This window comes from Peromyscus eremicus, chromosome 10 (genome assembly GCF_949786415.1).
Source record: "Peromyscus eremicus chromosome 10, PerEre_H2_v1, whole genome shotgun sequence".
Classification (NCBI taxonomy): domain Eukaryota; kingdom Metazoa; phylum Chordata; class Mammalia; order Rodentia; family Cricetidae; genus Peromyscus; species Peromyscus eremicus.
In genome coordinates, this window is record NC_081426.1 from 47,285,357 (window position 1) to 47,300,196 (window position 14,840).

A 14,840-nucleotide genomic window follows, 5' to 3' on the forward strand; every position below is an offset into this window, starting at 1 on the left:
CAGTCTTTATTTAGGCAGGAAAGACCTACTCAGGTATCAAAGACATTTTTATCTCTTACATCTTTTATCATTACATCTTTTATCATCTTTTATCATTACAGTTTGAACTCCGCACTTTGACTTTACAATCACTGACTGAGAGGGTGGTGATTGCTACTCATAAGACTGAAGTCTGAGGAGGGAGGAGTCTGGTCTGACAGGCTGGGTGTGACGGGCAGTTATGTGCTCAGCTGTTTCTCCTTAGTATGCTCCACTGGGCACAACTATCACTGTAAGATGCACATCTTGTCTAATTCTAGAACACCGGGAACCTTATCATCCCTTACCGCTCTCCTCTTTCCCTCTGCCACAGGGAGGTTTGGGGACTGTTGAGGGTGTGGAGTCCAGATCAGTGGCTGGTTGTGGCCTTATGAAAGGAGAAGAAGAATGTTCATTCCTTGGATAATTGGCAGCTCATTGCAATAAACTTTCCTTGATTTTTTTTCTTTGCATATTATACTTTTTGCATGTACCTACAAACTTGTTTCTGTTGAAAAGATCCATACTAACCCTATTAAGTAGACAAGACAGTATTGTTCAAGAAAAAAGGGGAGAAAAGGACAGGGAGGCAGGAAGAAGTGAGGGAGGGAGAGAGAGTGGGTGTGTTGGTAGACTGGATTGCTACACGCTATTGGAATGTTCTTCCTGGTGTCTCAATGTATAGTTTATCTCTGTTTTTAAACAGAGAGTTCTCAGAGTCAAGTGTTTTCAACACGAATTTTGCAAAGAACCAAAACTCACACAGAACTCCTGCTTTTATGGAAGAATGGTAACATTTGCTGAATTCCAATATCCACTGACAAGTTTTTAACACATAGAGAATGTAACCATATGTTCAGTTCACACACACACACACACACACACACACACACACACACTGAGCCAACTATCAAGAGCTACATAGATGGTATTTAAAAGCATACACACTTTTGACATTCAAAGCTACCTGTTAACTGAGTCCCAGGATGCCAGTTTTCTTTGGGGCCTGACTATACATGCTTCTGCCCTTGCCCAGGTATATACAACTCCCTTTCCTACCTAGAGGTCTTTCTGGAGAAGAGGAAGTCCAGATGAACACAAGAAATTAAATTGAGGTTTAAAAAAGCTGTGGGGTTGAGGTACAAAGGAGAAGTAACACAGCACGGATCACCCCACTTTCTGCAGCTTGCCATTGTTGACAGAAAACATTCCTTCAGGTGATTGGCCTTGAATGCTTTTTCCTTTGCAGAAATAAAAATTCTAAAACCTGTCTTTTAGGCACACTCTTTTTGCTTTTCTGATGATTGATCTAAACTTCCAGCTCTGAGTGTCCTTGACCAACCTCAAGATTAAAAAGTGTCAGACTATTCAGACGTGGCCAGAGGACGTGGCTGTGAGAAGGTGTGTAGTTGTAGTACGTATGGGAAGTAGCCGTGGGTTCCCTGGGAAGGAAAATAGTGTAATTCTGCATGATCAGAAGAAACAGAGCATAGCAGTGCGTTACTATGGAGAGACCTCACCTGGGGTGTTCCAGAAAATTCTAAAGCTCATCGGGGTCTATACCTCCATTTTGAACAAGGGCTTGTCAGTGACACTGTGGCATGATCCCCTCGGGGCTCCTGTCCTGGCCTGCTAAGGTTTCTTCCATGGTGAACACTGGTAAATGTCTTGGCGTTTTCACAACCCTACCTTAAATTCCTTCAGGAACTCTGTGAAGGATGAAAAACAGACACTGAAGAGTCCCCATGAGAAACAGGTCTTTCTTCTCCTTTACTCCAGCTTCCTCTTCCTCCTTTTCCATTTCCTCCTTGCTCCCTGGTCCCTTCCTTCTTGCGGCAGCGGTGGGCCAAGTGTAATAGCTCAGGGGGGTGGAGCCGAGGTGCTCATGTGGCTGTAGGAATACCTGGACAGTGATGCCCTTATGGTCCTCCCATCTTCCTCCTCTCCCACCTCTCCTCTCACCCCTGGAGGACCAGGATTGGGGCAACAAGGGAAGGTGGCCATGAAGCCCAAGCGAAATCGTTTGTTCATGAAGCAGTAGATGATGGGGTTAACACAGGAGGATGTGTAGGAGAGCAGGAGGATGAAGGAGATGGGGGTCCCTGAGAGGTGTTTCTCGGCAGAAACGGTGTCGTATGCCCGCCAGGCATTGGCACTGAAGATGGGCATCCAGCACAGGAAGAAGAGGACCACGATGACAATGAGCATGCGGATCACCCGCTTCTTGGCTATCAGGTTGGCGGCGGAACTGCTGCTCCTGATGCGGTTGACTCTGTTGCCACGGCTGCTGGTGGACAGCTGCTGAAGCTCCAGCTTCCTCGGGTGCCTGGACTGCTGCAAGTAACATCCATCACTGTCCTCGTATCGACTGCTGCCGCCACTGCTCAGCTTCCTCTCTGGATGGGCAAGTGACATCATTTTATTGTTCAGGACATGGCATGCCAGAGAGAAGACATGGAGCCCCTGACTGCCCCAGTCCAGGAGGCCAAGCTGAACTTGAACTGGAGAAATGGGCAGGCAGCCTGGCCTGAACTGATTTACATCAGTATTAGTCTGCACTAGTTCTAATCTTCCAATGCAATATAAATCATATATATATAGTAATAATAATCGTAATAAAATCCTACACACAAAGATTGTAAGGCTGAAATTTATTGCAAAATAAATATTAACACTCTTCTCTGTCCTTTCTTTTCCTGTTTGCTTGCTGAGTTTTTAGATTACTTTTATTGTGAGGACTCCAAGTAACAGAGAAAGTCAACAGGAGCCAGAGGGACTGTGTTATCTACATAGTAAGGACCTGAGAAAGAGGCAGAGGGAGAAGGAAAAAGTTGTGTCAACACAGGTGTTGGGGACAGGTTCAGTGGGCTCTAGAAGGGAGGAAGGATGGAGGGTGAGAAATACATGACAAAAAGCTGGGCTTGGAGGCTGTGGATCTAATGTCTCAATGTCACATGCAGGACAGAGTCACCAGAGGGTGTCCACTAAGTGTCTGCATTACAGCAAGCCTGGGGGACAGGGTCCTCTGTGTGAGACTGTGTTGTGTGAGCATGCTCTCCTTTGATTCCACTCAGGACCCCACCAAGAAGAAACATCTCCTCATTTTACACACAGGATATTAGAGAAACCAGGTCTCCTGGCTGTCCTCTGATACCAAGTCTCCAGCACGTGCTCTACATAGTCTGAGTCCACCTTGTTAACTTATAAAGTGAGCTTTTGAGTTATTTTGGAATAAAAACACAGCCCAAAGATAGTTACCTTTAGCAGATTTCTTCTGGCTAGCATCAAATTTTATTCCTTGGTAGAGTTCCAGAGAGATCAATCCATAGGCCACCACCATCACAATCCCAGGGATGAGGAAGAGGATGAGTAGCAGGAATGTTTGCCTAATGCAATTAAAAGAAATCTAATCACCAGCGACTCTGGACCTTCAAGTTCCAATGGGCAAGAATAGCACGGGGAGCTGGTCTGAGCAGACGCATTAATTTCTAGCATTTAACATACTTGAAAATTCCATGTCTGGAGGTTCGGTCATTAGAACTTGTTTACTTCTCATACTCTTTAAAATATCTCTGAGAGACTGCTTAAATTAGGAAAATGTGGCATCATTCTATGCTCCAAACCAATGAGCATGTTAAATGATAACAGGAAAACCCACAGAGTGGTGTGTGCTTACAGTCCTAGATACTTAGGAGGCTGAGGCAGGAGGCTTGCTCAGATCCAGGAGTTTGAGATTAGCCTGGGTGACATAGTGAGACCCTTTACAAAAATGAATGACATGAACAGTGAACAAATAATGAAGTCTTTAAAAAATAATGGGAGTATGTAGGTTATATGTTGAAATAATAAATATGAAAACATTCCTAACTAATGAGGACTAGTGCTGAATACTACAGGTGAGGCTAAGCTCTTTGCATACATGTTTCAGTTTAACTCACATAAGAACCTTAGCTGTTGCTTCTATTATCTGAACACCTACTATAGAGAAGAGGAAATCGAGTCTTGGAGAGATTAAATGTGTCCAAAGTCACACAGATAGTATCAGAGGTGAGATTTGAACCCAACGACACATATCAGCCTATACAACTTGTTGACTCTACAATGGGAGTCATTAAATGTTTAGGTCGGAATCACGGAAAATCTTTCAGTTTTTACCAAATGTGGCATTTGCCATCCATAAATCTCCCTGAGTATCCGCTCTCTGTCATGCTGCGAAGCTGCTTTGGTGGCGCATGAAATCTTATGCCTGGAAGGGTTGAGCTATGCTTTCTCTAAACACGGTTCATTGTTGAGGATTCATAGCCTCCTGCTCTACGAGTCCAGCCCCTAAATCACTTTTGCAGTCTGGCATGTGTAAGCTGCAGATTAGACCATACCGTTGTCAGAGGCGAACAGTGGCTGGGCCATTTCTCATTGCAACTGGACATGTTTTGACAAGTCTTGTGTATCCTTCTCTGTCGTGAGGCAATGCTGTTCTGTGTGCAAGCTACTTGACGAAAACGAAAGGCAGAGAGCAAGGAAGCACGGTCTGGGTTCTCAGCCACTCCGGAATGTCTAGATCCTGCTTCAAAAACAGCCCCGTAACTAGGAAACGTCACCCACATTGATGCCATCTTTTCATTAAAAGTATTTTTATGGCGTCTTATTTGAACCTTGTAGCTGCCCATTAATACAGATTTAGAAAAAAAAATCTGTATAATTAACTCCCTTAGAGATAAAGAACCCGATGCTTCAAAAGACTAGGTAAACTTCCCTAAGGCTGTTTAGCCAGTAAGCAAATGAACCAGTATTGGAACATCTTCTCTTCTGGTAAGCTATTCTGGGTAAACACAGTGGTTATATACGCTAGGAGTTAGGGCGTTGAGATAGCCTAGCTGGTAAAAGCACTTGCCACCAAGTTTGATAACCTGTGTTTAATCCCTGGCACCCACATGATAGAAGTAATCCTTCAAGTTGTCCGCTGACCTCCGCACAGGCACCATGGTACATGTGTACCCCACAGATACACAGATACACAAAATAATTAATACAGGTCACTCCTCAGTTCTTTAGAAAACCATAGCTCTGTAAGTCACCCAGTCTGAACTTTTTGGGGACCATGTAGATGCCTAAGCATAGTGGTGAAGCACAGAGAGAGACTTTGGCCCTTCCTAGCCTTGTGGATTTAGCTACTCTGGAACCTCTAAGTCACTTATCTGTAACATGGACATGCTAACATCACTTCATCTATAACTGTATGGTATTCAGGGTCTTGGTTTCCCACTGTGTACTCTTCCTGTCAAGCTAGAATGGCCCTCCGCAGAGGGGCCCCTGAAGGCCCACGCTTGAGGGACTATGGGCCTCTAACTTGCTGGGCTGGGTGTTATTTCCTTCATGGGGCCGGCCAGTTGTAAGATGTCCGTGCTCCAGTCAATAACTTCTTACTCCGCTCTGTGAGAAGATCTAATTTAACTCTGTAGGTCACAGAGAAAAAGAAGGCATAAAAGCAAGAGAGGAACTTGTTGGGGAAAAGGGGGTTCATGCAGAAATGGAGGAGGGATGGGAGAGAAGTTGTCTTCTGGGTGGGGAGACAACTAAACTTCAGTATATAAGTATACGAAACTGCCAACGTAGAATAATAGTAAAGGGACCCTCCTTAGAAAACCTCCAGGAGACCTGCCTTCCTGTAGTCATCGGGCAGGGCTTTCCTGTTCCTCACTTCTAACTTAGGTGAAGCTGTGTCTTGAAGGATGAGCAAACACCGCCTTACCAAGACTGCTGCATAGCATCGCTTGGCAACAGGAAGCGGCACATGTTTGCCGTCTGGTTGTTATTTTTAGTAAAAGGCACCAAGTTGCTGTAAATGGGGTACGGAGTCATGATGGTGAAGGACAGGCACCAGGTGGCAGCGATGACCTTCAAAGCGTGGGACTTGGTTTGCCAGACTCGGGACTGTAAGGGTCTGCAGATGGCGCCGTATCTCTCCAGAGAGATGGCCACCAGGTTGAAGGTGGAAACACTCACGGACGTGCCTGGGGAGGAGCAAAGGGGGCGGTTACTCACGTGTTGACTGCCGAGTTTGTTTGTACATTAGCTTGAGTGTATCAGAGCCACAGTTTAGTATCCTAGGCAAATGCTCAGGGGGTAAAGAAAGACTGTGTATATCTTAAAAAGATGATTTAGTTCCAGCTTTGTATCATTATGAACTTAAGGTGGTTAAGCATATGTGTTTGCCAACACATCTCATTGACAATCTTCAGATAAGTTGATTGAGCTTTGATTGCGATCTAACTCCAGCTTGGGCTAAAGGTACTCATTAATTAATAAACAAGGGGATAAAAATACATCGCCATCCCACAGAAGGGCTTTTGGAAACCTAGAGAAGAGCTCTAATTTTGATCTTGAGCATGTGGTTAAATAGACATTAAAAGGCAGAAATTGTCAAGGACTCCAAAAGGTTCCCCAAAGGTCTCTAAATCTACTACACGACTTAGAAGAGAGAAACATTCTAAATTAAATTATCTGTTGAAAAAAGGCACAGTGAGAAAAGGTGGCAGAGGAAGGGTTCTGGGATGAGCTAACGGTGTCTGTGAGTGGAGAACCCGGGTCTTGGCCGCCGTCCAGCCTTTGTGTTTGAGAAAGTGACCATGTACCGGATTAGAGTGGGAGAGAACTACATCTCCTCTAGGGCGTCCCCTGCACACAGTAGAAAGGATCCCCTTCTCCTCTCGACGGTGTCCGGTGTGCACATTTATTGTAACGTCTTATCCTTTAAGTTCACCTTAGAGCCTTCAGCTACGAGAACGGTCACTTGCCAATCAGCTGTTACCAACAGATGTGGGAACAGGCATTCTAAACGTGGCATCCTAAAACATGACTACTTACCAGGATAGATAGTAACTCTCTAAAAACACCATCTATATATAAACTTTTAATTAAAAGCTTTTTTTTTTATTTGAGTGGGATTCACTCACTGTGTTTTACTGGACTTCACTCTAAAGAGCCTATGACATGTAGATTCTAAAGGACAGCTCTAAATCCCATTGAGTTTGTTCTGTACAATGGGTCCACAGTCACTATAAACCCACTATCAATCACATTCCCCCCCACCAACAAATTAGGTGTCTGGTGGGTACTGTTAGTAGTATTGTTGAAGATATCATACAAAAAAGGCAGGATCTAAATCATCAGAATTAGAAATTCAACAAAGCCCTGAGTGAGCATGATGGGACATGCCTGTAATTCTACCACTTGGGAGGCAGGTACAAGAGAATCACCTCAAGTTCAAGGCCAACCTAGCTACACAGTAAGTTTCCAGGTCAGTCAAGGCTGCATACCAAACCCTGTTCAATCCTTACCCTGCCCCCCCAAAAAAAATCTAAACCAACCTAAAACCAATACCAAATAACAAGAAAAAGTAAATTTAACAAAGTAAGCTATTATGACATTCCAAATAATCCCAGAATTATTTTGCTGTTTAACTCTGGCTATTAAAAGTGTTCTGAGGTGAAATTCACACAGCACGGAACTGACCACCTCAAAGCGAACAGTTCCGTGGCCTTCAGAGCTATGTGACTGACTACGTGAGCACTTCCATGAACTCTCTTCCCCAGTCCGGCTAAGATGCTGAGGTACGGTCCCTGTCAGACACACACACACACAGACACACACACACACAGACACACACACACACACAGACACACACAGACACAGACACACACACACACACACACACACACACACACACACACACGGGCGGCCTCAGAAGTCAATGAGCTCTCAGCAATCCTTCATTATCCAACCTTCTCATTTTTTAAGGCTTTACAATATGTTCAGGGGACTTGAACACAGATGATATGCTCTTGGTTACTAATCTGGGGGCATGAGGGTCAGCGATTCATCATCATCATTGTGTCTTCTATTGGACCCTGAACACTCAGCTGGGCTTTTCAAAGGTTTTTCAAAGCTTTCTGGTCTCAGAAGATTGCCCTAGCCCTACTCAGTGCTCTCTGTTTTACACAGCATGGGCCAGAATCAAACATCCCCTTTTACACACACACACACACACACACACACACACACACACACACACACACAGGCAGTGTGACAGACAGAGAGGACCAAGGGACATGTTTCTGGCCAGGGTTAGGAGAACCACTGCAGCTGACAAGCTGAGGCATGTGCTCACCACTGTGGTGCCCGCTAACCTGGGTTCAAATCCTAGCCATCATACTTCCCTTGGCAAGTGCTTGGTGAGACAGAGAAGAATTGATTATAGTTATTACCAGGAGGTTGAGAAACAAGACCATGGAAGTAAAAGTGCTCAGCAAACCATCTGGTACATAAAGTGTACTAAAACAGTAGCTTTGTTATAACCAGCATTATGTTTGGTATAAGCAGCAAGCTACGTAGCTCATCCAATCAGGGTCTACATCATAACCCATTGTCCCTGGGAACATATTCGGCTTCTTATTAGGGACACCCACACACACCCCACAGACCCCTGGCCTAAGATGCTCCCAGGCTTTGAGAGAACAATCTGGGAAGTGAATCCTGAGAGGAGAAGCAAGACCGAGATGAAATGGTTTAAAATTGCTTCCACTTCTCACAGAACAAGAAACAACAGCAAAGGAGCCCTGATCCTATGCACCCGCTCCATTCCAAGAAACCCCGACTCAAGTTGGGAGTTAATCAGAATACAATCATCTGCCACCAGAAGGGTATAGAGTGACTTGAAGCCACCTATGAATCCTTGTCCTTCTGCAAAGAGGCAAGCCCACTCAAACCCCACTGTGTTTTGGTATCAACTTCTGACACACACTTCCTAGCAAGTAGGGGGACGGGCCTGCAGTAAAGGTAAACACCTGTGTCCTTGTACATGGGCCCGGACAGCCAGATGCTTGGTGTTTAGGAACCCAGCAGGGTCCTTCTGCTGTGACTGTCAAGGGTCTGGCAAAAGCCGGGGCTAAGCAGGTTGTGAGAAGAGCCCTGTCAACAGCCACCTGCCGCGACTCACCCATGAAGTAGGTGGTGGTCTTGCACACAGCACTTCCGAAGATGAAATCCTTGAGCAAGTTGGGGATGAGGTTGAATGGCATGCAGAAGAGACAGAGCATGAGGTCACTGACAGCCAGGGACAGCAGGAAGATGTTGGTGACGGTCCGCATCCTCTTGTTCCGAATCAGCACCGTGATGACCAGCGTGTTCCCCAGCACGCTGAGGAGGAATATGAAGGAGTACAGGAGGATCTGCACTGCAGGCTGCCACTCTGCAGAGGAATGGGGAAGAGTTGGAGGGATGGAGGGGGGAGTTAGGAGGGTGGGATGTTAAAACCTTAGCCCCTCCAAAAGAGTGGTCATTTCTGATGATGCCCCCCGCTGGCATGCATCACTGAACCCGGGTATTCCTGTACTGGCTGCATCGCAGACACAAGCCCAGGGAAGCACAGGACAATCCAATTGTTTTTTTAAAGGTTGGCGTGTCAACAGATCACTCCGGAAAGCAGTTTTTCCTAAGGACAATGCTCCTGAATGGGGATGGCTTTCTTTCCTTGAGGCTAAGCATTATTTGCCCATAATCACTTCTTCATGCTGGGTTTCCCCTAAGAAAAGGCAACCTCTACCCCTGACAATGCCTTTTTCTGTAATGCTGGTAAGTCCCAGCTTTCACACTTGGCACCCCTTTCTGCCTACAGCTCTTCTAGGCTTTTGTTACCCCCCAAATTCTGCATGAGTCCCCAACTCTCCTATGGGGACAATAACAATATTTAACTGTAGATTTCTCTTACTCTTTTACCCAAACTTCTGAACATACAACTTCTTCATTTAGCTTTATCTCACAGGGATTTTGTACACACACGCGCACACACACACACACACACACACACATGCACACACACACACACACAAATGTATGTACATTTTAGTCAGCCTTGCTTGTTGCTATTATCTCCCTCAACTCGGTAGTTTTCTGAACTCCTGCCACAGCCTCTAACACCTACCTTTTGAAGGTTGAGGTTGATCCAGGCAGAAAAGAGTCTCATTTTCCAGGCCGAGTTCACAGGGGGGAGTAATGTTGCTCCCATTCATAAGGAGGCTGTCGACCACGTCCATCCTGCTGCTCTCTACCAAGTGCTGACGAGCTGGTGAACGGCTCACTCCTGGCTCCTTCCTCTAATGACCGTAGAGTCTCCCAAACGCAACCTGCCTGCCGTGGAGGGCCAGGGAGGGGGGATTTCCAGGTGTGGGCTTTGCAGCCATTCCTAAAGGCAACTTGAGTTCCCCATTCTCAGAGCAGCTGGGCAAGCAGTCGCACTCCTGTGGGGAGAAGGCAGCCTGTGTAAGTCAAGCCTGCTCCACCTTCCAGACCCACCCCTCTCATTCCTGGGCCAGTCTGAGGCCCTGAGCACAGGCAGCCTGGCTGTATATTAACCCTTTCTAGATTGGGGCTACATCTACACACATGCGCGCACACAACACGCACACACACACACACACACACACACACACACACACACACACACGGGGGTGGGGAGAGAAGGAGAGAGAGAGGCTTCCCAATTACCACCTCTCTTCTCTGCCTGTCATTGTCCCAGACATATTCAGAGTGAAGCCTAAACTGTCTGTGGGAGACAGCATCAATTAACTTGGTAACAGATCCGATAATGCGGACCATCAGGACTAAGGGACACAGAGGGACTGCGTTCCTATCTCCTTATAGAAAAGCAATTAGTGCCTTTTAGCTTTGGAGCCTTGCCCAGCAAATGTGTATGGAGGGAGCTTTCTGGGTGGTTGTTAAGATGTGACCGAGCACGGTGCTCTGTCTTGTGGTCTCTGCCCTTTGTTAACCAGAAGCAGGGGGCTCTTCTGAATACAGATTCCCAGGTCCTGATTACAACAGACGTCAGCGAGCTTTCTCATTCGCTTGTTTATTTTTTATTGTTTTGTTTTGTTCACCCACCCCACACCTGTTCACTGAGAGTCAACCATTTGCTGTGTACTTTTCAAGCATGTCAGGAAGTAAGACCACCCCAGAAGCTATTTAGTGTGGAGAGAGGATGCGTGGGAAAGGATTTAGGCCTTCTTGGGGGTGGGGTGGGTAGGGGTCACTAGTGGGGCATGGCCTGAGATGTAAGCAAGAAAGCTTCCAAACAGGAGGCAGAATACTTTTTGCAGAGGTCACAGCCAGTGCAAAAGGCCTGAGGCGGGAATGAGGTTGGCCTATGTGAAGAACAGAAGGAACGAGCGAAGGCAATGTTGGAAGTGCTCAGTGTGAGGGACCTGGTCAGGGGCTTGCCTTTTTCAGGGAGTTATACAGTATTCGAAAGTCCCTCACTGTTCACTGCACAACAACTGGTCTCAGTTTGAATATCTGAGAAACAGGTAACACATCAGGATTTGTCTTTCTTCTATAAATTTGTTCATTCATTCATTCATTCATTTTTATATCCCAAATGCAGTTCCGTTCTCACCCCCAATCCACTCCTCTTCCGCTTCTGTTCAGGAAAGGGCAAGTCTCCCATAAGTATCAACAAAACACAGCGTATCTAGTTGCAGTGAGACTGAGCACCTCTCCGTGTATTAAGGCTGGGCTAAGCAACCCAGTATTTTACGGGGTCCCAAAAGCCTGTAAAAGAGTCAGAGACAGCCCCTGTTTCCAATGTTTGGAGACCCACAAGAGTACTAAGCTACACGGCTGTAACATACATGCAGAGTGCCTAGGTCAGTCCCATGAAGGCTTCCTGGTTGCCGATTCAGTCTCTGTGAGCCCCTATGAGCCCAGATTAGTTGATTCTGTGAGTTTTCTTGTGGTGTCCTTGACCCCTCTGGCTCCTACAATCCTTTCTCCCCCCACCTTCTGAAGGATTCTCTGAACTCTGCCTAATGTTTGGTTGAGGGTCCCCATCTGTTTCCATCAGTTGCTAGATGAAGCCTCTCTGATGACAATTGGGCCAGGCACCAATCTGGTCACAGGAGATGGCCAGTTCAGGCTGTGGATCCACTATTGCTAGGAGTCTTAGCTGGGGTTATCCCTGTGGATTTCTGGAAAAGTCCCTTGTGCCAGGTTTTTACCTGAACCCAAAGTGTTCCCGATTCCAGTAGTCTCTCACAGCAGCATTATTTGTAATAGCCAGAACCTGGAAACAACCCAGATGCCCCTCAACTGAAGAATGGATAAAGAAAATGCGGTACGTTTACACAATGGAGTACTACTCAGCTGTTAAAAACAAGGACATCAGGAAATGTGAAGACAAATGGATGAAACTAGAAAAAACAATCCTGAGTGAGATAACTCAGACCCAGAAAGATGAACATGGTATGTACTCACTCATAAGTGGATATTAGCTATAAAAAAAAAAAGAATAACCATGCTACAATCCACAGACCCAGAGAGACTAAGTAAGAAGGAAGGTTTATGGGGGAACTCCCATATCTCCCTGGGAAGGGGAAATAGAAGATATTTCATGAGTGAACTGAGAGTGGGTGGGGATGGGAACATGAGCGATCAGGTTGGGGGCGGCAGAGGAGGAGAGTTCTGAAAGAGACTATAGGGTCTGTGTTTCTGATTGGTTTGGTCCAGCGCACTAAGACTTGATCTATTTGCTAGGTATCCCTGGCGCCCCTTGTGTACAAGTCTCCTGTTTTGCGGTATTCTACTATGCAAAGATGTGTTGTATTTGTTTAACTATGTAAAGATGTGTTGCTGGTTTACCTTGCCTGCCTAAGACACCTGATTGGTCTAATAAAAAGCTGAAAGGCCAATAACACAGGAGGAGGTATAGGCAGAACTTCTGGGCCGGGAGGGTAAGTAGGAGGAGGAATTTAGGTTCAGGGAAGAAAGAAAAAGAGATGCCAGAGGCCATTCAACCAGACATGGAGGAAGCAGGAAAGTAAAACATACAGAATGCAGGAAAGGTAAAAATCCCCGAGACAGAATGTAGATGAATAGAAACAGGTTAAGTTAAGTTAAAAGAGCTAGTGGGACAAGCCTAAGCTAAGGCCGAGCATTCATAATTAATAAGTCTCCGTGTCTTTATTTGGGAGCCGGTTGGCGGCCCAAAGAAAATGTCAGCTACAGTCTCCCATTGACAGGACCATATGCTGAGTCTTTGCCCAGCCCCTTCCTGACCCCAAAACTAACTGGCAATTTTTTCACAGAAGCTTACAGTGAGGGGCTGCGAAGACAGTGGTAAAACCATAAACGTCTCTTCCTGTTTGGGGCAAGGAGTCATAGAAACCAGATGGAAGGAACTGTGGGTAGTTATTAGGAAAACCAATTTGGGTATCACATGGGTCTAGGATCAAATCCTGGTCTCACTGGTTACCTGCCAGAAAGTGCTACAAATGACTTCATAGGATTTGTAACAGAGATAGGCTAATCGGTGGAGAGTGCAGTAAATAGCTGTGAAAAGTGAAAGTGCTGTAAGCCCTTCACTGGTGGCGTAATAATGGCCTGATGGTTTTCAATACCCACTGGCCACACCTTAAAACCACCCGAGAAGGGAGCCTTCACTGAGGAGTTGTCCTGACTGTCCTTAGTGATGTGGGGAGATCCACCTCCAACGCTGGCTTCACCTTCTGGGAGCCGCCCAGTCAAGGCCGGCGGAAGGAGGATGATTGGCCTTTTGGTGGGGTCTCCCACTTAGCACCGAGTCAGTTCATCCTGTGGTTGCCGCTGCACCTTATTCCTTGACTGATGTTAGAACCAGAGTTTCCGGGCTTCCGACGTGGACTCAGAGCCAGGGGCTCCCCAGGAATGCCTCGGTCTTTGGTGTCAGAGTTGAGGCACTCAGCCTCCTGTGTGGAACAACTACTGGGGTCTCTGCCTCTCTGCTGTGAGAAAGCTATTGTTTCAGCAGAAGCTGATATATAAATATATGTGTGTATACACACACACACACACACACACACACACACACACACACATATATTGAGTGGGCTTTTTAAATTTATAAGTTGTATTCTTTAGCCATACACCACACACACACACACACACACACACACACACACACACACACACACACACACACACAGTGGCCTCATGACTTGCTGGTGAGAACTAGTTGTGACGGTCACCACCCCACACCCAAGACCTGCCAGCTCTAGCCTTGGGTCCCTTCCTGTGCCTGGAGACTTCTTGCTAATTCTCCTCCCCTGCAGGTCATTGTGGAGCCGTGGTGTTTACCTCTCCTTCCAGCCACAGGTCCCATGAGCCGAATCTCCCCCATCTTCAGACTGACTGCCCCCTCTGACAGCTGGGAGCGATAAAGGGTCCCATGTCATAATGTCTCAGTTGGTTGTGAAAAGCATTGCTTTAAAGCCTGGGCACATCTGTCCCCTCTCCCCTGGGGTTGATGGCTGACCCAGGCACGACAGACCATGGAAGGGCCTCTTGTTGCGGTTCATAGGGCTATCAACCCTGAGGGCCACCTGCTGTTGTGGGCTCTGAAGCTAGAAGAGCTGAGGGCTTGGATTGGACGTGCTCTCAGCCAAAATGGAGCCCGATTTGGGTAAGTTCCGTCCTTCCTTCTTTCCTCCCCCCCCTTCCCTTCCTTTCTTTTTCGGAAGGAAAGAAATGGGGCGTGAGTGCTAGGAACACTGAAGACCACAGCACGGGGTGTCACACACTTGAATGCTGTGTTCCACAGACTTTAGTACACCTCTAGACAACCAGGCTCAGTGGCTGAATGATGGGGACTTACAGGCTCCCTTTCCAAAGGTCCTGATTCTTCAGCCCTCGCCCAGGACTCGGCATCTCTATCCAGCAGCCCCAAGTGCGGCAGAGGACAACAGGTTCAGGGTTGCCTGTGGGGAGTCCCCCAGAAGTCAGTGAGAGCGTGAGGA

At 46.6% G+C, this 14,840-nt stretch overlaps 1 protein-coding gene across 3 annotated transcripts; it reads right to left on the bottom strand.

Annotated features, from left to right (window-relative positions):
- Positions 1-1,764: 1,764 nt before the first annotated feature.
- Positions 1,765-14,252, bottom strand: Cckar (cholecystokinin A receptor). Of its 3 annotated transcripts, XM_059275055.1 has the most exons (7): positions 13,572-13,818; positions 12,069-12,133; positions 9,998-10,313; positions 9,014-9,265; positions 5,768-6,029; positions 3,277-3,404; positions 1,765-2,414 (listed from the first exon to the last, which is right to left on the bottom strand). In XM_059275055.1, exons 3-7 carry the CDS (start codon positions 10,107-10,109, stop codon positions 1,879-1,881), a joined length of 1,290 nt encoding a protein of 429 aa, XP_059131038.1. In that variant the 5' UTR covers positions 10,110-10,313; positions 12,069-12,133; positions 13,572-13,818; the 3' UTR covers positions 1,765-1,878. The 3 variants fall into 3 exon arrangements, with proteins under 3 accessions (XP_059131038.1, XP_059131039.1, XP_059131040.1); XM_059275056.1 differs by lacking the exons at positions 12,069-12,133; positions 13,572-13,818 and adding an exon at positions 14,182-14,252; XM_059275057.1 differs by lacking the exon at positions 12,069-12,133.
- Between the last annotated feature and the right edge of the window lie 588 nt (positions 14,253-14,840).